The following is a 25,231-nucleotide window of genomic DNA, read 5'->3' as shown; positions in this document are numbered from 1 at the left end:
AATCAAGGACCACTTGTGGGGAGCTTCAGAAAGACCTGGAATTAGCAGGTACAATTGTGTCAAAGAAAACCATAAGTAATGCACTCAACCGGCATGGCCTGTATACAGGCTCACCACGCAAGACTCCATTGCTGAAGAAAAATCATGTTGAAGCTCGTTTAAAGTTTGCTGCACAACATTTGGACAAGCCTGTGAAATACTGGGAGAATATAGGCCCTCATTCAGAGCCACTCGCTGTTTGCGGTCGTTCGTTCTAAAACAAGGGGTGGCTATTCAAATAAACCGTTCGCTGTTTGCGGTCTATTCACGCCTCTATGTCTGAACGAGCGAACAAAACTTGCGTTCGTTTTTTGGAAAAATACGCCCCCTGGCCGCTCGCATCCTACGTCATGTCCGCTATTTATTAGATTAATCGAGTACATCGACAAGGGTATGAACTGCTCGCTATTCTTGGGGTTGGTGTTTGCTACCACAATTTTGCGAGCAGTTCTGACTATAAAATAACTCAGTGACGAGGTCAATGACGCTGCTGTTTTAAATATGCACACCCATAAAACGCCCGTTTTGACCTTTAAGCACGCCTGCGTTCTGATTTCCACTCCCCATTTTCAAGCACCTTCCCCTGTTACCACCCACATACGCCTCTTTCTGTCACTCAAAATAGCAGACATTCGCTATTTTGCGAGCACATGCATTTCGGCCGCACTGACTGGTTAGCGCATGCGTATAACGATCCGTACGCATGCGCAGTTGGGCTAACATTGCTCGGAACGAACGAGCGGCCGCTTACGAGCGGCTCTGAATCAGGCCCATAGTCTGGTCAGATGAGACCAAAATGTAACTCTTTGGATTCCATAATACACACCATGTGTGGAGGAGAAATGGCACTGCACATCACCCCAAAAACACCATGCCAACAGTGAAGTTTGGAGGTGGGAACATCATGGTGTTGGGCTGTTTTTCAGCATACGGTACTAGCATACTTCATATACTTGAAGGAAGGATGAATGGAAAATGTACTGAGACATTCTTGATAAAAATCTGCTGCCATCTACCAGAATGCTGAAGATGAAACGACGGTGGACATCTCAGCAAGACAATGATCCCAAACACACAGCCAAGGACACTCTCAATTGGTTTCAGAGAAAGAAAATAAGCTAATCAGCATGTAATAAAATATAACTTTTATTAAATTCAGTCTAAAATATGGACTTGCATAACAAACAAACACTAAACATTATGGGAGAAAGGTAATAAAGTAAAGGGTGTGGGGGAGAAAAATTTCCCTGTGAAGGCGGCGAAATATAGGAAAGACAATACAACACAAATTCACAAAAAATGCACAATACTATACAGTATTTGTGTGACAAAGACAATGTATAAAATACACCCAGGAGTGTCAAAGGTTTATAATCAAATGTACGCATCTTGTAGAACAAAGGAAATATCAGAAACGTTAAAACAGATTTATCAAAGATGAAGATCTCGTCAGTAGCCCGACACTTCCATCTTAAACATAACGGGGAACCCAGGAACTTGAAAGCTTTTGGTCTTGATAGAATCCACATGGGTATTCGAATAGGAGACCTAACCAACACCCTATTGAAGAAGGAAACTGAATGGATCTTTAAGTTGGGGACCATGGTTCCACATGGCCTCAACAAATACAACAGTTATAGTTCATTCCTGACCCATTGGTTTCAAAATATGGACCAAAGGTTATTATCTATTCCCTATCTGATTTGATTTCTTATACCTATGTTTAGGTTAATATCGTATTTCTCCACATAACCATACTCAATTATGATTTTTCTCATATAAGAACAAAACCAAAAAATTTTTTCTTTTCAATTTTATCTTATGTGACTTCCACAATATAGCAACTAGGTATTTTATACAATCATCTCAATATTTCTCACGTTATTACTTTATTTTATCTCACATTAGTTTATCCTGTTTCAATTACTTTTTTATGGACAGGATTACTTATAACCACAATATATTACTTTGCAAATGATATGACCCAGAAGGATATCTCATAGACTTCATATATAATATATCGCGCTACACCCTATTTACTAACTCTTTCTTCTCCTCATTTGCACCTACAGCACATGTACCTTTTAATCTCTGGTCACTACTGATTCAGGAGATATATATATATATATATATATAGCGGCAAATGTAAGGTCGCACTCAAAACTTATACAGGAGTGCACGGATCACAGGATTTGTAGCAAAATCCAGCACACCTCTTGGTAAAGAATAACATGAAAAAATATTTAATGTTTAAAAAGTCACCATCAGGGTATAGTAGCAAGCCATAAAGCAGTATAATATAAGGTAATACTCAGCACATCTTGGAAATGTATTGCCTCCATAGACTTTTTAAACATTAAATATTTTTTCATGTTATTCTTTACAAGAGGTGTGCTGGATTTTTGCCCTATATAGGGCTTATTGCTATATATATATATATATATTATGCACTTATTAGCACCTTGCTATTATTGTTATATCTAGCTTTCAGCTTTTACATAATTATATTGTGCATCAACATTACCATTCTTATTTACTATTGATTTTTTACAACCTCTGAGACTAATGTACGAATATCTTTAGATGTAATTCACATCTTTTGAGAAACAGGATCAACTTTTGATAGGTTATATGGATTTAGATTAAATCCTTACTATATAGCACGATGCATTATAGCATTACAGTGAATCTAATTTCTACAGTATATTTTCTCACATTTTTAGTCTCCGATTCCTTCTAACCTACAAGGGTAATTAGTCTTGAGCATAACACTCCATCAAAAGCTTCATTGCTATTTACAAACGTACACCTGTCATAACAGGCACTTACTCAGGTCCCAAACTAGCATTATGTTTCTCTTTCTTCCCATTCTGTCTCTGTTTTCCCTCCCTGCTCCCTTTTTCCTTTTTCTAAATTTACCCTGTAGCTATACGTTTTATACGGACATCGTGCACTAATGGCATATGTACATAGTCCGTGGAGCACAATATGCAATCTGCTGTAAGATGTCACTCACATTCTTCCCTCTCGCACAGGGCTAGTAGCTCATGACAAGCTGTTAACACAGCTGCACGAGCCTCCGTTTTGACTCACCCCGCTATCTGATTGGGCCAGTCTGCTCATAACTGAGCCCATTGCTGACTGGCTGGTACGAATGCCAATCTTTCTTTACAGCTTCCTCACTGGTCCACTAACCCTAGATAACCAGTGGAAGCTTTCAACTCATTTGTAGCTGACTCTTAAGTGATCAAGCCACTCAGGCGAAATGTGCGTCGATCCCCAGGGTGCCCTGCATGTGCAAAATGTAGGACGCCCCTACACACAGGTCGTATTTGGATTTAACTATTTATTTCTTTTTGGAGCAATTTCCTTTCATGTAACGTCTACGGCAGTGATTCCCCCAACCTCTGTCCTCAAGGCACACTAACAATCTTGGTTTCAGTGTTATCCATGCTAAAGCACAGATGGTTAAGTTAAAATAACTGAGGTGCTAATTAAGTCACCTGTGCTCAAATTTGGCTGTCCTTAAATCCTGGACTGTTAGTGTGCCTTGAGGACCATGGTTTGGAACCCCTGGTCTACGGTTTTAACATCTCAGGTACAGCCCCTGTTACTAAATATTGCCATATTATAACAGCAAATTTGTTTGTTCAATTGCAATTTACTAATACATTTATCAGGGCTTCTGTTGCCTCATAAGTGTTACATAAAGAGCGCTGCATGATACATATTGCCGGCAAGCTGCCAATCTTACCTTTCTCTATAGACAAGATTTTACTCTTTGATTGCCTCTAATTAAGCTAGGTATATTATTTTGACACATATTGTACAACTATTATTCGTGCTCCCCCTTTTTTTCTTATAAGGTGACTGCTACCTATCATTTAGTACCTATAAAGTTCTCTGTTACTATATATCAACTGGGTTTAGAACAATCTTATGTGATCACATACCTATACTAATAAGGGTATATTTATCTCTATACACTCCTATCTCTCCCCGCCTACAGCCCAGTCATTTCCCTCTTTCCTTTTGTCCAATGCTAAATTAGCAAGACAATAAAGGGGTAGAAACGAATGCCTGTTGAAGGGGCTTGATATTGTCTGTATTCTCCTGTGGTTACTGTGAAGCACGGGTCTCTCACTTCCCAGCCTCTGCTTTTTGCAAGATGGGAAGCAGCAGAACTCGTTGACGGAACGGGTTTCTCACACCCTGTACTTTCATCTTTCTATACTATATGGTATAAATACTACCATAACCATCCTACTTTGAGTATTTATAAGGCAAATATTGACCAACGATATACCTTGACTTTACACTCTTATCACCTCCCGTCTGCAGCCCAGTAATTTCCCCCTTTCTTGTCCAATGCTATTTTAGTATGACAATGAGGGGACTGAAATGAATGCCTGCTACAGGGTCGTGACCTTACTTTTAATTTGGAGGGATTACTGTGACACACAGGGTCTCACTTCCCATTCTCTACTTAAGCATAATAGCAAGCAGTAGACCGGGATTTCTGACACCCCTCATTTTTCATCTTTCTGTACTATATGGTATATCTCTATAGTGATTGGTCCATTTACAGGACTTGATTTTGTTACCATTACATCTAGAGATTTTCTTATCATATGTTTAGCTTGCTGAAGTGATATCATTATATCTCTCCAATTGTATTAACATTTGATTGTAAACCTTTGACACTCAACGACCTGGGTGTATTTTATACATTGTCTTTGTCACACCAATACTGTATAGTATTGTGTATTTTTTGTGAATTTGTATTGTCTTTCCTATATTTTGCCGCCTTCACAGGGAAATTTTTCTCCCCCACACCCTTTCTTTATTACCTTTCTCTCATAATGTTTAGTGTTTGTTTGTTATGCAAGTCCATTTTTTAGTCTGAATTTAATGTTCTATTTTATTACATGCTGATTAGCTATAAGAGTGCTCCATCATAGAGTCTTGGATTCGGCCTTTGGACCTTTCTCCCTTCCTCTTTAAAGAAAATAAGCTGCTAGAAAGGCCCAGCCAATCACCTGACTTGAATCCAATTGAAAATCTATGGAAAGAACTAAAGATCAGAAACTGTCATTACCAACAAAGGCGTTTGTACGAAGTATTAAATAAATTTCAGTAATCGTGATCAATACTTTTTTTTACACATAACTTAATTTATGGACATCTATGGTTTGATTTCTTTGCATGTGTGGATTGCATGGGTTGTTGCTGACATTTGGGGAAAATTTCATTACAATAGCCCCATTACAAATCTATTTACTGATAAAACTGTTGATGTGTTCAATACTCATTTTGTCTGCTGTCAGCTGCTATCTGCCCGGCGGCTGCTCTTTCCCCTCTGCAGCCGCTGGAATGGCTTATGCGCAGACAGGGAGGGAGAGAAGGACATTTCTAGCGCCGTCAGCAATGTCTTTCTCTCCCTCCCTCCTGCTATAGCGGCAGCTCCCCCCCCCCCGGCTGCAGAGAGGACAGAGCAGCCGCCGGGCTGCCGCTAGCAGGGAGGGGGAAGGGAGAGAACGACAGCGCAGTCAGTGTGCCGTCAGTTGCTATCTGCCCATCAGCACCTCTGTCCTCTCTGCAGCTGACGGGGTGGGTACCGCCGAAGCCGGGCTGCCCGATCACTGCTTCTAGCAGAAGCAGTGATCGGGCACATGGAGGAGGTCCCTCTGAGATTGGCGGCTGCTAGAAGATCATCTTCAGGCTTTTTTGACTGGTTGCATCAGATGCGACCATGTCAGGGAAAGCCCAGCCTGGTGTGTCTGATGCGACCATGCCAGGCAAGTGGTTAAAGGCTCAGCTCCCTACTGTCATGTTACAGGCTGTGTTTGAAAAATGTCATTTGCAAATCACTTTTCAGAGCTTAGTACATCTGGTCTAGGATGAAACTGCAAATTGATAGGAAATAATTGTTTTAAGAAACACTTTTTAGTTCAACATACATCACCATACAGAGCATCTATCATCCAAGAAATTTAATGAAATGCTTTTGAGCCAATCATTACAGCCAGGACAGGTTGGAGCTCAGGAGATCTATGATTACTCTAGAATGAGAGTTACTAGTGCCTAACTGGCAGACTAACAGAAAAAGGTTGATATTTCAGTAAGGTGAGAAGATACAGAACAGCAAGTGTAGATGACCACAAGTCTTTGAATGTGGCACCAATAATTAATAATCAACTTCAGTTGAATCATCCTCATTTTATGGACTTAAGGGGATCGTACACCTATCCGCTATAACAGCAATTCCCCATCCACATTCTGCCAATAAGGTGTCAGGGAACCGGGAATATTCAATGTTGAAAAATCTTGATTCCCCCATCCTGATCCAAAAATGGTTGGAATTGTTGAGTCGGGGATTTTTTCCATGTTAAATTTTCTTGATCCGCCGACAGATTGCCGATCATCGATTAGAACAAGAATTGGAGCCTTAGATTTGTTATAAATGTGAATTGTATCATTAATAGTGTTCTATTTTCACTGTATCATTCCTATTATCTGTTAACTGCTTGCAAACAAGTTAGTGGTAATCAGTTTTTCTTTACTATTGAATTGTTTGGTTTTAGGCTATCTTCCAAACTGCATCCAGACAGTGGAAGCTATGTTGGCCACAGCAAGTATTGGAGCAATTTGGAGCGCCACGTCCCCAGATTTCGGAGTCAATGTAAGCTGATTCTTTTAATTGTTCTACAGGTGTCTAGCAACCATCTGTTTTTTGTCTCCACTTGCAATTTCGTATTCTATGTGTCATCTACATTTTTTTTTCTATTTATTCAAAACTTTTTTTACACTTTTTGGCTGCCTTTATTGGAAAATAGGTAGAACCCTATTTGGAACAGAAGATAATAAATGAGTATTATGATTCTGCTGTTGATCAATAGATAAGTGTTATCTACTTTAACTCTGCATCCCCCTGACTGTTTATATACTTTAACTATCGACTCCTGCACTTCAATGATGAGTGATCCATTTTAAAACGTTAAGATTTGCAATGATATTCTAATGCTGGCCCCACACATAGCGATATTTTACCGATTCTGACACATTGGAACGACAGCTCGTGTAAAATATGGCCAAATTGAGAGTAAACCGTGAGTCCCACCAAATCCTGTGGAAATCGTGTGCAGAGCTGCCGGGGAGAGTTTCAAGGGAAATCGTACACATCGGCTGATCGTGAGCACATCGCTATGTCTGTGACCAGCTTAAGACTTTACTTACATCAGGACTTTCTGGCACACATTCATTTTCACAGCAATCCCCTGTATACCATTATTATTGTTTGCTCTTCAGGTGTGGTTATATAATGGGGATGCAGGCATTAGGCCAATGTCAATAAGCTGCAGTGATACGTGGACTGTGTATTTTATGTCTTTACAGTCAGAAAAGTTCCAATAACAAAGTTCAAATCTACAGTAAAATAAAAAAAAGACGAAACAAAACCTTCTTGTGCTATCTTGTTGACTTCTGTTAGGATAACATAGATATCAGAATAACTAATAATATTGATGAACTTCCTTAAAGGATCACTAAACATCCAACATTGAAAATTTCAGATGTGGACATGAAAGTCAACTACATTGTCAAGGTGCCCACACACATAGCGACATTTTACACGATTTGGCCGATTTTGACGAATCGTGACGGCGAATCGGGTAAAAAAAAGTACAAATCGTGAGTTTATACTCACGAGCACGATGCCGATGCGCGTCCCCGCTAGTTGTATATCGCATCTTCTGATCTGCCGTGCTGTAGGGCAGATTAGCCAACCATGAACACGATGGACGCCGATCGTGAGGGTTTTTTCCTCACGATGAATCGTACGATTCATCACACAATGCGGAATTTGACTGACAGAAGCCTGGACACGCCCCATCGCCATCTTGTGCAGCATCGTGTATGGAGCAAGACAGTCGCACTTTGGGAGCCTGCACAATGGATTTTTGTTTTGTTGTATATTTGGTGAGTATTTGTACAGTTTTTAAATGCAACCACACTGACCACCAATTAGGGATGTGCATGCTCGGATAGGTTGTAATGATGATGTTCGTCCATGCAAGATGACGTTTTGCCTCTTTCTGAGTTCCGTTTTTTTGGAGGGAAAAATCCGAACGCCACGTGCAAACTCGAACCTATCCGAGCCTGCACATCCCTACCACCAATATGTGCTCCCCACTGCCCACCAATGTGTGCCCCCAGGTAATCAATGCATGACCCAGCCACCGCCCGCCGTATTGAGGCGGGCGTTGGCTGGGTCATGCATTAAGCTCCCACTGCCCACCAATGTGTAATACCTCAAATAAATAAATAAACACGTTTTTTACAAAAAAAACACCATTACTTTTAAAAACACACATTATTTAAAGCTGGGGGTCTTCTACCTTTCGGTCTCCAGCTGTTGTGGAACTACAGATCGCAGGATGACCTGTCACCCACCTTTGAAACTGTTTTTAGGGCATCATGGGATCTGTAGTTCTACCACAACGACAGGCCCAAAGGTGGAAAACCCATACTGTCAAACAAAGAAAAACATATTACCAAGCAATAAACACATAACATTCCTGTAAAAGAAAACATGATTAGAATACCATAACAAACCTTTAAAAACCTGTAAAAAAGAAAATATTAAAACATTAAAAATGTGAACTATAACAACATTACATTTAACAAAACTATATACACAAATATTTAATTGTCCTTTTTTTTCTTATTCATAGATAATGTCCATGGATTCAGAACGTGAATTAGTTACAGGATTCATTGAAATCCTGCACTCGAAAGACTGTCTGTGGAAGATCAGTTCTCGGAAGTACCACAATAAGTCGCACAAGTTGGCCGCACTCGAGGAACTGTTGGTGTATACGAAAAAATACATATCTGATGCAGACCTGAAAACTGCACGGCAAAAGATACAAAATCTCAGGACAGTATACATCAAAGAAAAAAAGAAGGTGGATGACTCCAAAAAATCAGGAGCGGCTACAGATGAAATATATACTCCTGCGCTGTGGTACTACCAAATGATGTCATTCATCAGTGAACAAGAGCCTCAAAGGGAATCAATCATCTTGATGTCTGAGCGTGAGGGAGATGAGGAGGTTGCAGAAGTCTTGGTAAGTAGTGACACAGTTTAAACCAAAATCCTTAATGTTTTTGTTGTTAAATCCCAATGTCCAATTTAGTCAGTAGTTCACAGATAGTCCTCCTGCCATGGTACAGCACCTGGTCCATTGAAATAGGTCATGTACTCCTCCCTCACTTCTTTGGCACGTGCGGTGGATGTTGTTGTAGTTGTTGGTGCAGACACAGATATCAAATGTCCAATGTCTTCCAGGGGTCCTACATCTTCTGGTCTAGCTGGGACTGGTCCTCGTTGAGTAGATTTTCTTTGCAGAAAGTTGTGCAGCACACAGCACGCCATCACGACCCAGTCTATCTTCTCCACATGTTGATTGATGGTGGTGTGGAAAATGCGGAAGCGGTTGCTCATTATTCCAAACGCATTTTCCACAATGCGCCGTGCCCGGGATAGACGGTAGTTGTATATCCTTTTCTCTCTGGTCAGGCCCCTGTGTGCAAATGGCTTCATCACATGTTCATGTAATGCAAAAGCCTCGTCTGCAACGAAAACGTAATTTAGGCTGTGCTTTGTCTGGTCCAGTGAGGGCAGGTTGAGGGTTTTGTTGGCGAGTCACTGGTAGAAAGCCGTCTTTTTGAAGGACCCACCATCCGAAGCACGCCCATTCTTGCCAACATCCACAAACAGAAATTTGTAGTTGGCATTCACCACTGCCATGAGAACGATGCTGAAGAATCCTTTGTAGTTGTAGTAATATGATCTGGTGTTGGCAGGTGGGTTGATGCGGATGTGTTTCCCATCGATGGCTCCTCCGCAGTTAGGGAAATTCCAACGTTGTTCAAAATCTTCCGCGATGCTGGTCCACTCCTCCACGGTGTTGGGAAACTGTAAAAATAGTAAAAAATATGTTAAAACATGACTATAATATATTTTATATCTTTTTTCCCTATATAGTCTCCCACCCAAGACCCTGATTTAGCATCCACACCGGACCTCAGTCTGCTCGGTGGCGAGAGTGATCCGGAGAATAGCACACAAGTGGAAAGTCAAGTTCCACCTGGACTCAACAACCCCAAAAAAAGAAAAAAAAAACAAGGCAGAAAGGAGAATTTGACAGAACGTGAGGACCATTTTTTACAAAACGCAGAACGGCTGCTGCAGAAACCCCCAGATGCAATTGATGATTTCACAGCTCATGTGAACAGCACATTGAGAGATCTGGATGCAGATATCCAAAGAAATTTTTTAAGGTTAAACTATGACCTCTTGAGTCGTTGTATGAGCAAAAATATCTCAAATTCGACATACATTGCAGATCCAATGCTATTTTCCCCTACCCAAATAGGTATGTCCGCCCCCCCCCCCCCCCCCCCGCCCAGTTAGATATTACTCCCCCACCAAGCACCAGCACCACCTTGTATAATGCTCTGCTGGATGCAGCAGATGAGTCGCCCCAATATACAGAGATGTAAATTTTTTCTTGATTTTAATATCACCAAATTTTATGAATTCTAATAGGTGCTTGCTGCATGGGATAGGGTGGTGATGACGCCATTTGAACAAGGTCACTACGCACATGGCACAAGTACACATTACTGGAAGCCGGGGCCACAATGTGTACTTGTGCCATGTGTGTATTGGCCTGTTCAAACTGGCGTCTGACCCACCCTATCACATACAGCCAGCTACCTATTGGGATTCATAAAATTTGGTGATAATGTTCTTTTGTAAAGTTGTAATAAAAAAAGTATTTTGCACACAGTTTAGTGCACACTTTCAGTTGCCTGCAGGTCAGTGCACATTGTACTTAATGAAGGCTATTTTTTTCTTTGTTTTAGAAAAAAAAAAAATAATAATTTTCTTTACACAAGAAACCAATGTGTGGTGTTTTTTTTTAACTTACCTTGCAATACTGGTACTGTAGCACTTTTACGATGGCTTTGCAGGTCTCCGGAATGATGACGCCCAAGGACTGAGGTGAGATGAGTGTCCCAAACTTTAGGTCTTCCAGTGACCTTCCTGTAGCCAGGTACCTTAGGGTAGCCACCAGTCTGTCTTCAGCAGGGATTGCCCTCCGCCACCTTGTGTCCTGTCTCTTGATGTGGGGGGTCACCAGATGCAGCAATTCTTGGAAGCTGGCGTCATCCATGCGCAGGTAGTTCCGATAGTCCTCCGGGTTGTTCTCCTTGATCTCTATCAGCAGGGACATGTGAGAGCAGGTATCCCTTTGTAGCAGCCACTCCTTGGTCCAGCATGCTCTCGTCCTTCTTCGCTGGGCCCTCTTCCTAATCTCCCGGACCCCGGCTTCAGCGACCAACACTTTATACTGATAGGGACGTATCAGTACAGAATTCAGGAACAGGATAGAATGCAGGTAGGTAGCACACACTTGCAGGTAGAATAAACTTTGTATAAGGTAAGCCAAATACAAAGAGCACAGTAGCAATGTACAGGATTCAGCAGGAATACACCTAGCCTCATCTAGTAGCAGAGCAGAATGTACACAGAGTTTAGGGTGCCTGCTTTTTTTATACTCCCAAGCTAGCCCCTCCCATTGTTATGGCTATTTAAATTTCCCTCCAATAATCAAGAGCCTGTTTTTTTTTTATTTTTTTTCAACTCACGATTTGTTATGACCAATCTCACGATGCGTACGATCCGATAGATCGTGAGATCGTAAGACAGATTGGGTGTCTTTTTTCCTAAATCGTTATCACGACAGCAAGGGAGCTCCCGTGAAAGTTCATGAGGAAATTGGCCATAAAATCGTATCGTGAGCACATCAGTATATGTGTGGGCACCTTCAGACTGACAGTCTATTGTAGCTCTTCCCAAATGGTACAAACCGCACCTGCCGCCTTTTCAGGACAGGATCTGTTACAGTCAACTGAGCATTTTTGACATCAAAGGCTATACAGTATATTTCTGCAGAGCAAGCCTAACTCATCAGTCACGATCTGCTCAGTTAAAGAATCCTTTGCCATCAACCCAAGGCACCCCTGCAAGTGCTCTGATGCACACCAGGTTGCCACAGCACCCAGTTTGGGAACCACTTGCATAGATCGTGCACATTTTGCAAAAATATGCATATATTATAATAAGTTTTGGTATAAAACTGGAATACATTTAGTTGAGACTTGGAAGGGTTAAGTTGAAGGTAGAGGGAGTCCATGATGGTGAAGACGGCAGAAATACAATCAGTGGCGTTAGTTAAAAGAGAGGGTGAAAGTTCACAGTGGATGTCATCAGCATGTAGGTGGCACTTAAGTTCCAATCTGCTGAGTACAGCGGGGCATTTGTAAATTGCGACTTGAATGTGCCCCAGCAATGCTATCTGTGGTGCTCCATGCTGAAAGGAAAATGGATACGTAAAACCTGCAGAAACTACTAGATGAGAACATGATGGGTAGTGTCTTCCAGGAGAACTTCCAGTTTGGAAGAGAAGCTGCATCACAGAATCAGTGTTTAGCAAGGACCGTTTACGTGAAGTAGAACCAAAACCAGATTATGCAGTGAATATGGAGATGAAAACTGAGGTAGGTATTGACCCAGTGTTAGATGCATATAAGATGAGTAATGCAGTATCTCAGTGGAGGGGAAGCAATCGGGAAGCATACGGTCGCAATGCCGACCGCTGGCTTCCTGACTGTCTAATCCCGGCAAGGTACAAATGACAGGTGTCGAAATCTCGACGCCTGTCATTAGACCCGCGCTTGGAACCCAACACCTGGCTTTCCGATCGAAGGTAAGCGGGCGCGGACAGCCGCATAGGGGGAGGGTTAGGTTAGGGGCTCCCGGGGGGGGTTAGGGTTGGGCACCCCCCCCGGGAAACTTAGGGTGAGGCTGCGGGGAGGGGGGAGTTAGGGTTAGGCACTTGGGGGGAGGTTAGGGTTAGCGGGGGGGGGGAATTAGGTTAGCTATACTTACCTTAGTGGACAATTGGGATTTCCACCTCTGCCGGGCTGCCGCTGTCGGGATTACAACCTATCGGCGCGGTAAATCATACTGATCTCCAGTGGAGAAGATGGATCATGGTTTCTAGACACAGAGTTATTAAAGAATCGATTCTTAAATGAGGAAGAGGTTGAAAAGTACATTAAGGTGAGCAATGTTTTCATATTAAATGGTACAGATGTAACCGCCGCCATCGTTGCCGCGATGCATGCGCACAGTGTCATGCATTGCAGAACAGCCGCAATGTCCGCCATAGACTTTGACATGCGAGTCGCGCCATTCATGCCGCAATGCGCTCTCATCACGGCATAGATGAGCGTGGCTACATCTGCATTTACCTTGTCTTCAAGAGTACAGATGTGTCCTCATACACCTATCCTTCTTGCGCCTTATGCTTTTTTCTTTGATAATAGTGTTTTAAGGGCTTAATTCACTACCAGTCGCTGCTGCGATTAAGCACGCAATTGGCCGATTGTTGCATTCTGCATATGCATTGCAGTGCACGAACCGGCCACTGTAATATGGACTGCGATCGCAGTGACTGCGCAGAGCAATTGCAGAGTGATTGACAGGAAGTGCAGTTTGGGGGTTGTGATGGGGGGTGGTTGGCGAAACGCAGGCGTGCCAGTGCGTTTGAACGCTGTTGCAGGGGCATGCATAAATTTTCCACTGCAGTGCCTTACGTAGCTTGAGTACTCATAGCGTGCGTTGAGGATAGCAATTTCTGAGTAAGCTCAGCGCTTGTGCAAGTGTGTGTGAGGCTGCGATTGTACTCTGTTACCAATGGTTTCGCAGTCTTGCTAAGGATTACGGATGTGTGTAAGGTAAAGTGGGCGTCCTTATGTAGTGGTATGACAGCATAACGATCACAATGAATTGGCATATCATCGCAGCAAGACTGCGTGAGTAATCGTTATTGCAATCGCAGTTGCTATCCGTAGTTAAAAAGTTAAAAAGTACTTTTATTTAGGAGTATTTTGTCGCAAAGGAAAGGTATAAAGTAGCAGATTAAGCTTAATGATGCATACAAGTGACCCATGCCAGGCATCGCGACTCGTGTCACATGGGAAATATCTCTGCACTGCATCCGACATCGGCAGTGTGTGTGACTCTGAATCAGGCGCTTCTATGCATTTTTTCAGAAAAAAGTTTCATGGCACGGTAAAGTCTGTGACACACCAAACAGGATTATTTGGCACAATTTGTGGATAGGTGTATGTGGACTCATCTGTAGGCATCAAGATGTTGGACTGTTAGTGATGAGGTCTCTTGATCCTGGACTAAGGAGGGATTTAAAGATGCCAGATAGGTCCCTTATTTAACAGCTCTTTCCCACAGATTTCTGTACAAGGTTTCCCATGAAAACAGTTTGGTTCTTCATACAGCTCCCTGAACTGAATCATTGACTCAATTATGTGTTCAATACTAACTTAGGACAGTAGATGGCAATATTACTCTAATATATAACATGTGAGCTGTGGGTCTTATGTCCAGTATGACTAATTTTGCGCCAAACAAGAAAGCCTAAAATGTCTCCAGAATAAATACTTTATTTTGCTCCATTGGGCAAGCTGGATGAAGATGTGACCAACACTGCAAGGGAAGCATATTTGTCAGTTTTACACCAGGAGAGAACAGTGGTATATGCACCAGGTTGATACCAGGATAAAACAGTAGTTTATGTTAGGGCTGTGGGGCCAAACCTTTGACTTTTGACTCCCTACTAGTGTCCCTACTTCGACACCTTCATGAATGGCAAATGTATATTGTAAGTAACAAATTTACTGTAGGAAAATGGTAGCACAAGGCTTGTAATCAGCACCACATAAATCATCAGGCTACATAAATTGATTGAACATAAAAGTGCACAATATAATGTAAAGAGGTCATACACTATAGTCTCCCATTGCCCCCGGAAAGTTAAACAAAACCCCCAGATTCACAACTGCCCGTCACAAATCTGACCAGCGCACTTGCGATTCCGGATGGGCCGGGGCTCGGACGATAGCTCCACCACTGTGTCTGGGTGATGTCCTATCAGAGGAGATGTCATGAGGCAGCCCAACACCACAACCTATGTGCTCTGCTCAGCCTCTGACTAGAGAAGAAGTGTGTTTTCTTTCACTTGGGGGTTCAGGAGGTGATGACACTGATATGGGGGTGTGAGGGAGCCAGAGACATAAGAGAGTGGGGCTAAGGTAGATATGACAATGCTATGGGGAAGGGGAGACAGACCTATGGAGAGTGGGGGCTCAGGGGCTGATGCTGCTATGGGGGGAAGTAAAGATATAGTGAGTGGAAACTCAGAGGGAGATGACAGTGCTATGGGTGTGAGGGAGGCAGAGACACTGAGTGGGGCTCAGTGCCTGATGACACAGCTATGGGGGGAGGCAGAGATATGGAGAGTGGGGGCTAGGTGAGATGACACTGGTATGCGGAAGGAAGCTCGGGTAAATAACACTGCTACGAGGCGGGCAGAGACAACATTAGGAGAGTGTGGGCTCGGGGAGACGACACTGTTATGGGGAGGAGGCTCACTGAGATGACAATGGTATGGGGAGCAGAGACATTTGGAGAGTGGGGCATCGGGCTGATGACACTGCTATGGGGGGCATACATACAGAGAGTGGGGGCTCGGGGTGATGACACTGCTTTGGGGAGGGGGAAGGAAAGACAATGGGGTCTCAGAAATCATATTGCTATGGAGAGTGGGAGACAGAGAAATATGATGAGAGGGGACTCAGGTGATAATTACACTGTTATGTGGGGCAGGCAGAAACATAAGGAGAGTAGGGCTTAGGGGGAGATGACCTTGCAAGATGGAGTTGCAATAGATACACCCATAGGTGGAGCTAGCAATGCCCTTTGAGTGGAGCATGACATGCCCCCTCAATGGCGCACCGTGCTCCGCGGGCGCATTCTACAGTTCATGCTTGCCAACTCTCCCTGATTGTCAGGGAGACTCCCTCAAATAGTAGCAATCTCCCTGTTATACCTTTCCCCCATTATGTAGCTGTTTTATCTATGCTTGTGTAAATATGTTTCACATTTAATACAAATTAATGTTTTGCTACTATTGGAGTGCCGCCTACCTTCTTTCCCTTTGGGGCTTGTACAGCTCCTTAGGAGATACCTGCGTTGTATCCCACCTACAGGAGGGCACCCGAACTATATATATATAATTAATATATATATATACACACAGTGCCTTGCAAAATTGTTCACCCTCCTTTTTGGCTTTTTACCTTTTTTGTTACATTACCTGTAATTTATTTATTAATTTAATCTGATGGATCTGCACAAAATAGTCTAATTTGGTGAAGTGAAATGAGTAAAATATATATAAAAAAGATTCTTTATAAATAAAATTCTGAAAATTGGCATGTGCATATGTAATCACCCCCTTTGCTATGAAGCCCTTCAAAAGTTCTGGTGCAACCAATTACCTTCAAAAGTCACATAATTAGTGAAATGAAGTCCACCTGTGTGAAATCTAAATGTCACATGATCTGTCAGTATAAACACCTTTTCTGAAAGGCCCCAGTAGCTGCAACACCACTAAGCAAGAGGCATCACACCATGAAGACCAAGGAGCTCTCCTCAACAACTTTGTCCCTGACTTGTTTGAAGTACAATTCTGGGTTGGGTTATAAAAATATATCCAAATCTTTGATCCCCTGGAGCACCATCAAATCCATCATCTTCAAATGGAAAGACATGGTACCACAACAAACCTGCCAAGAGAGGGCCGCCCACCAAAACTCATAGACCGGGCAAGGAGGGCATTAATCAGAGAGGCAGCACAGAGACCAAAGTTAACCCTGAAGGAGCTGCAGAGTTCCACAGCAGAGACTGGTGTATCTGTGCATGCGACCACAATAAGCCGTACACTCCATAGAGCTGGGCTTTATGGTAGAGTGGCCAGAAAAAAGTCATTACTTAGTGATAAAAATAAGAGGACACGATTTGAGTTTGCCAAAAGGCAGGCGGACGACTCCCCAAATGTATGGAGGAAGGTTCTCTGGTCAGATGAGACTAAAATTTAACTTTTTGGCCACCAAGGATAACGCTATGTCTGGCGCAAACCCAACACATCCCATCACCCCAAGAACACCATCCCCACAGTGAAACATGGTGGTGGCAGCATCATGCTGTGGGGATGTTTTTCAGCAGCAGGGACTGGGAAACTGCTTCTAGTCTAGGGAAAGATGAATGATGCTAAATACAGGGTTATTCTTGAGCAAAACCTGTTTCAGCCTGCCTGTGATTTGAGACTGGGACGTAGGTTCACCTTCCAGCAGGACAATGACCCGAAGCATACTGCTAAAGCAACACTCGAGTGGTTTAAGTGGCATGTTCTGTGAATGACATGTTGCACACCTTCAAACAATCCATTTTAATTCCAGGTTGTGAGGCAACAAAACATGAAAAATGCAAAGGGGGGTGAATACTTTTGCAAGGCGCTGTGTGTGTGTGTGTGTATGTGTATGTATATGTTTGTGTGGAAAAAAACAAAATGTGCTGGCATCCAGCCTGGGTACCTACAAAAAAAATTCACAAACCGTCCAGTCCAATAAAGTGTCAGTCTCAGGACTTGTAATCGTGGTGTATTGACACCTAACACACAACTGGTACTTCTGTGTGGTCAAAGTTTCATTTAATACAAAAAATTATAAAATAGTGTTAGAATTATTTCTCATAAACCCCTTTCCACCATTGGATTTTTAACTTGTAAAAGAGCCTTTAAAATGTTAATGCATTAGAAACAAGTTATGACTCATCTTAAAGCATACTATTAGTTTTTTTTTCAAAATAATTTTTATTGAAACACTGCACATATTCACATTCAAGAATTTCAATCAGATCAGTACAGAGCATTTAAAGACATCAGAAATGTAACACAATTACATAGTATTGTCACTATGTTCATAAGTTTTTGAGATCATATAAACCTTATAGCCGTATTGCTCTGTCAGATGTTACATAATACAGACTTCATAATAGTATATTGTACAGGTTGAGTCTCCCATATCCAAATATTCCGAAATACAGAATTTTTTTGGCATGACTCAGATAATGAAACCTTTGATTTTTGATGGTTCAATGTACACAAACTTTGTCTAAGGCACAAATTATTAAAAATATGGTATAAAATTACCTTCAGGCTTTGTGTATACGGTGTTTATGAAACATAAATGAATTTCATGTATGTATACAAACTTTGTTTGAGCCACAAAATTATTGAAAATATTGTATAAAATGACCTGCAGGCTGTGTGTATAATGTGTATATAACACATAAATGCATTCTGTGTGTATATTTGGGTCCTATTCCCAAGATATTTCATTATTGTATGCAATTATTCCAAAATACGGAATATTCCGTTATCCAAAATACCCCTGGTCCCAAGCATTTTGGATATGGGAGACTTAACCTGTAATATTCAATCTAGTCACATCACAATTTTTCATATAACATAAGAAATTCTTAATATGCATACAAATACAGTCAATAATGAACATTAACTAAAGAAAAATAAATAAATAGAAACTCTCTCTCGCCCTCCCCCCCCGACCAAAACCAGAAGAGTCCAGATTCCCTCAATATTCAGTATGTTTAGTGACCAACCGAAGTGACATCTATTGGAGGGTTGTTTCCAATGGTTTGAAGTGTGTACCATGAGGTATCCTTCACACTATTATAAATTTGCCGTCGCATTTCCAGGGACAGAGTAGATATAAATGATTCCCATGTGTTAAAAAATTTCTCCACTTTGATTTCTTTTTCTAATATTACCTCTACCCAATCCATTCGAAAAACATTAAATAATTTTATCTTAAATAATGCAAAAGATGGGGCAGTGGACGAGATCCACTCTTGTAGTATCGTCTTGCGTGCTGCCGCACTGATTGCTAAGAGCATTCTCCTACTCCCCTTACTCGCCCTCATATCTGTGGGAATAATGCCAAAGATTGCCCACTCTGCCATAAAAGGGACATAATTGAGTATTGATGATTCCGCATATCTTTTTATTTGTAACCAGAATCCTCTAACCAATGGGCACGACCAAAAACAATGATATAAATCGGCATTACTTTCCCCACACCTATAGCAGCAATGAGAAGTCGTGCGTCCCATTAAGTAACTTCTGTGCGGTGATAAATAAGCTCTGTGGAAAATGTTTAAGAACATCTCCACATAGATAGTTGATGTTAGAGTTTTACAAGAGTAATTAAGGGCAGCCATTAAATCTTCAATTGTGTACGTAGGACATTTCTGAATCCACTGTGACAATCCCCTAGTATTGGATGCATGATCCATGTTTGTTTTAAAACACAGATAATAGTTAGAAATGGCTTTCCTCAAAATTGGTGGTTTGGAAAGAAGACTATCTATTGGATTGTTCCAATCTCCCTCTGCAAACACCTGTATCACAGAATTAACGTAATGTTTTGCCTGTAGCAAGGCCACAGGGTATCCTGATAAAGTATTATATTTTTCCAAGGCTTCACAATATGTCAGAGTCCTATGTGCCTCTCTATCTACCAAACATCCTATTCTCTGTATACCTCCTACTTGCCATAGTGTAAATGGGTATGTTGCCTGTCCATTTTGAAAATCGGGGTTTCTTACAAACGGAAGAAATAATGATTTATGTGAATTTAAACCTGCCTCATGTCTCAATTGATGCCATAGTCGTTTTGTATTCCACAATAGTGGGTTATCCCTCACAGAGGCAGAAAGTTCTTGATCGTGAAGATGCAAAAATGTAATTAGGTCCCTTTGTTCGAGAAACTCCCGTTCAAGTGACGTGTTGGCATAGTTTTCTGTTCGTTTATCCAATCGGACAGATAACGAAACATAACTGCTTTATTATATAACTTGATATCTGGAAAGCCTATTCCCCCATTTAATTTAGATTGTTGTAATTTCAAGAGGCTTATCTTAGGTCGCTTACCATTCCAAACAAAAGATCGAAAAATCTTATTCAGGAGTTGCAAATCTTTTGCTGTAACAAACAAAGGCAAGGCCTGAAGCAAGTACATCAGTCTCGGGAATGAGATCATTTTGATTAAACATGCACGTCCCATATATGATAGGCAGAGGTCCCTCCATCCCTCTAGCTCGTCCGAGATTTTTTTTATAATAGGTTTGTAGTTAAAGGAATATAAATTTGCTAAGTTTTTAGGAAGTATAATACCCAAATATGTGATCCTGTCACTAGCCCACCTAAGTGATATGTTTTCTGGTAAGTGTGGTATTGTATTGCGCGTACCGAGATAGAGCGCTTCCGATTTACTTATATTAACTGCAAATCCTGAAATTTCTTCAAAACTTTTTAACACTTCAAATATGTGGATCATACTTTCATGAGGATTAGCGATATAGAGCATTATATCATCAGCGAATGCTGTTAGTTTTATTGTTCTGGAGCATATATTAATCCCCTTAAAAATACTATCTTTTTCTAATATTCTTATTAACGGGTCTATGGCCAAATCGAATAAAAGGGGTGAAAGGGGGCACCCCTGTCTTGTACCCCTAAACATCTCTATTGGGGTGCTGATATAGCCATTTATTAGAAGTGTCGTCATGGGGGATAAATATAAATATTTAATTAAATCAATAAATGTTGACCCAAATCCACGCATTTGTAATATCTTAAATAAGTGAGGCCATAGCACTGTGTCAAACGCCCTTGACGTATCAAGACTCAACAGGGTATTAGTGGAACTTGAGGATATTCCTGACGTTACCGCCACTGCTGCTATTGCCGCTCTAACCACACGGACCGAATGTCGCCCTTTCACAAATCCCAGTTGATGGGGAGTTAATATATCAAGTAGAATAGTTTGCAAACGATTCGCCATGATTTTGGCCAATAGTTTGGCATCCGTATTTAACAGATTAATCGGTCTGTACGAATCTAGCTTTTGTGTGTCTCTTTGTGGTTTGGGAATCAACACTGTAGTAGTATTTGTGAAGTATTGAAATGGGGATTTATTATCTATCATATCATTAAACAACTCCTTAAGGATCGGAGCCACCTGTTGCTGCAATAGTTTGTAGTATTCATTTGAGAATCCGTCTGGTCCAGACGACTTCCCTAGTTTTAGTTCTGATATAACAGACAACACTTCAGTTAATGTCACTTCTCCTGAAAGTGCCTCTTGTTGTTCTGTAGTTAATGGAGGCAACAAATCCTCAGTGATTAAAGTATCATGTTGGAGCTGATTAAAGGAAAGATCGCTATATAATTCCCTATAGTATTCCTCGAATTTCTGTACAATATCATTATTGGTAGTGAGTAAAGTGTTAGTGCGTGGATCCCTAATGGCTGTGATATAATTCCTTTTCCGCCATGATTTGGACATGTCAGCAAGCAGCTTTCCTGCTTTGTTCCCCCATCTGTAAAACTTATGCTTAGCATATAGTACATCTTTTTAGCTTGGGACAGAAGGTGTGTGTCTAATATTTGCTTCGCCTGAACATATGTTTCTCTAGTTAGCTCAGTAGGATCTGCAATATAATTCTGTAGAGCTAAAGTGAGGGCCTCTGACATTGATCTATACTCAGCGGTTTGTGCCTTACGTTGTTTAGAAACAAAATCGATAATCCGTCCTCGCATTACAGCTTTAGATGCGCCCCAAAAAATGGTTGGTGTATCCCACGCTTCTAAGTTGTCATCCTGATAGTTCATCCACTGTGTAAGTAAATATTCCTTAAAGTTAGTTGATTTGTATAAATAGGACGGAAATCGCCAATGTCTTAGGCCGCCCTTTGATTACGGTATAGTCAATGTTATGGTAATGGGTGCGTGATCAGAGATTAAAATTGAATGTATCCCGGAATCTTTTATTTTAGACACTATGCTGTCCGACACAAGAAATAGATCAATTCTTGACCAAGATCTATGTACGGCAGAGTAAAAGGTGTATGATTTATCTGTGGGGTTTAATAATCTCCAGACATCTGTAATGTGATGGTTTGCTTTAAGAGACTGGAATTGTCTCCATACTGCCGAATTAGATGATTGTGGGGTCGGTTGTCTATCTATTGATGGGTTTTCTACCGAATTGAAATCTCCTGCAACTATTAAGGAGTAATTAGTGCGCTGTGCCAAAATACCCATTATCTGTCCGATAAAATCTTGAGGTGAAACATTCGGTGCATATAAGTTTACTAGGGTATACCTGGAGCCCCAAATTTCCACATCTATAATTAAAAACCTACCATTGGGGTCGGCTATGGTGTTTATGATAGTATACTGTAAATTTCTCTGAAATAGTATAGCAACCCCTCTGACTCTTCTGTCGCAACCAGCTTTTACACACTCCCCTATCCAGGATGCCTTCAAAGTAGAGAAGTCGCCCTCTGCCCAATGCGTTTCTTGTAATAACATAATATCTGCTTTAAATTTTTTTAGGTGAGTAATTACTCTTTTTCGCTTAATTGTGGAATTTAAACCCCCCACATTCCAGGATAAAAATTTCAGCTTACCATCATGTATCCCAGAAATCCCGGTGCTCATGTTTAGGGACATATCTTATCCAATACCCTGTTGTGGGATAAAAAATGTATTGAACATTATCAAAGCAAAGTACGGAACTCTGCCCCAGCCAACAGAGACCGTCATTTTTGATACAATGAAACCCCATATTCCCAGTATCCTCCAGGATGGGAGGGAGAGAGCGAGAGAGAATCCAACAAAAACAAAACAATAAAAAGCATAGAAAAGAATAAACCAACTGAAATCAAAGGCATTACACAATTTTGTGCAGCGCTTCCACCTTTTTCTTTTATTTTCCCAACTATATTTCCATGTGGTGTTCATCACTTGTAACTTGTGATGTACACCAGAACTTTGTAACATATTCTACTCATTGAAATGAGGAATGCCTCTTCATGTGAATAAAACACAACATTTTAAATAGCAATTATCATCTTGCAGATTATCATCAAGTATAGAAATGACAACAATCCACTCCTGTAAATATCCCTATTGATTACTGAATTAGAACTATGGCCCTCATTCAGAGCCGCACGTTAACAACAGTACGCTCGTTGCGTTCCGATGTTGACTAACCGCGCATGCGTCGGTGTTACACTGCGCATGTGCGTACGGCAGATTGCGAGCTTTTTTTCTCTCGTTCCTAAAATAGCGTACAGGAAGTGACATGTCAAATGTGATTGACAGAACAGGGCGTTTTTGGGTGTTGACGGGGGTGGAGATGAAAAAACGCAGGCGTGGCGAGGCGTTTTTGGGGCGTACATACATTAGCAGATGCGAACGTCAAATGTGTTCGGACCGTCTCATACGTCACTGGAACATCCGCTTTCCCTTCAAAATGCTCGCACAGCTTAGGGTCAGGATTACTCGACCACATTGGCGATGGCCTTCTCCTCCGTCCCGGGACTCAACGATGGTGCTGCGATTAATCGCGGCTGGTCAGTAAAGTAATTAGTGTTGGATTGAAAACCGGCTTGGTATGTGTTTGGAAAGCAGTTTATTGGGATAGCACAAAAGCGTACGCAGGTGGAAATCAGAGCTGCTAATGTCATGATTACACAATCAATTAGCGTACATTTTTGGTGTTTTATTTTGGCCACAATTTGTTGGTTATGGCCTATTGTAACAATAATGTCATCATGTTTTAATTAGCTCCCCTTTTTTTTGGTTTACTGTGGAATTTGCATCGCTATGTGATTTTTTAAACGTTCCTTAAAGAGGCCTTTTTTTTTTTTTAAGAGGGTCAGTTTTTGCCTTTAGGGCCAGGATTAAATGTAACCCATTTGTACAATAATGTCACAATACAATGTCAGTTTTTTGTTTTAAATTTATTGTTTAAACACAAACAAATTGGCCTAATATTTTGTTGCCTTTTTTTTGTGGCAAAGATATTTGTTAAAAAAAAAAAAAAAAGCCATAACTGGTAACATAAACGTAAATACCAAAATTAAAAACATTTCACAAGAAAGGAGAGGGAAGTTTTGACCAGAAAGGAATATGAGCCAAGCACAGAAGGAGTGTGGGAAAAGTCGCCATTGCTGTCACCGTTTTCTCGCCCGTTTGGCTGGGTGAGGGTGGGCGCCAGACCGGGTCCGGGATGCTATCGGGCTGGCCTGTCCAGAGGCAGATGTTGTGGCCTCTGGACTAGGCACAGGGCTAGGCACATTTGGAGGATTGGCTGATGTTGTGCCAGAGGTGGAGGATCCGGATGTTCCGGCAGGAAGGGAGGTCGGCTCCACCATGTGCTGGCGAATGAGCTGCTCCAGGGCATCGGCGATGCGGATGTTGGCCCTGGTATTTTCCGCCAGGGCCTGAGCAATGGTCACGTTGGCCGCAGCATTTTGCTCCAGGGCCTCAGCCACCCGTATCAGACTGGCGTCCATCCTCTGCAGAATCTCCGTATGGAAATCCGATTTAAAATTGAGTTCTGTGAGGAGGCCCACTGCCTGCGAGGGGGCACGCCCTGGACTGGCTTCTGCAGGGTCCTCAGCCGGATGTACTGGTTCCTCCCCTGCAGAGCCAGCAGAAATTCTGCGGCCAAGGCTCCCCTCTGGAGCAGACTCATCCGCCTCTGTCTCTGTTAGGAAAAATGCGAAAAGACTCACATTAGAATCTACATATTGGCACAATAGCATTTCAGAGTTGGTGACATCACAAGACTTACCTTGGCCAACATGAGGAGCCGCAAAGTCTGGCATGTCCGTATCCATGTTGGACATGCCAAACACCTCCACAGCCTGCACACACCCCTGTGCCAGCTCTTCTAAGTCTGTCAACTCCAATGACACAGGGGTGGGACCCCCACCTGTCCCCCTTGCATGCCTAGCCCTGTCGGCAAGTTTTTGCTTGAGACGATATTTGAAGTCTGCCCATCTGTGGAATGAAATTGGAACCATTATCCTTTTTTTTACAATGGGGTTTGTTTATAGGATGGGAAAGTGTTTACTTACCGCCGTTTGACATCCCGGGCTAGACGGACATAATCACCCACCCTATTGACAGCAACGGCGACCTCCTCCCACATTCTCCACTTCTGGCTTTGGCTCATATTCCTGGCTGCCTGGGGCAGGATGTCAACGCACTTCTGGATCAAAACCTCCATCTCCTTGCTTGTGAAATGTGGCTGCCTTTTT

General features: G+C 41.9%; 1 protein-coding gene across 1 annotated transcript in view; it reads left to right on the top strand.

Annotated features, from left to right (window-relative positions):
- AACS (acetoacetyl-CoA synthetase) overlaps nt 1–25,231 on the top strand; it is a 172,885-nt gene that overhangs the window by 58,015 nt on the left and 89,639 nt on the right. Inside the window, exon 5 of the mRNA XM_088482114.1 lies at nt 6,624–6,721. Coding sequence (XP_088338240.1) covers nt 6,624–6,721 — 98 coding nt within the window. The remainder of the gene's footprint in view (nt 1–6,623; nt 6,722–25,231) is intronic.

The sequence above is a fragment of the Taudactylus pleione genome, unplaced genomic scaffold (genome assembly GCF_031769625.1).
Source record: "Taudactylus pleione unplaced genomic scaffold, aTauple2 ptg000282l, whole genome shotgun sequence".
Lineage (NCBI taxonomy): Eukaryota > Metazoa > Chordata > Amphibia > Anura > Myobatrachidae > Taudactylus > Taudactylus pleione.
This window is presented reverse-complemented; position numbering and strand designations above follow the sequence as displayed.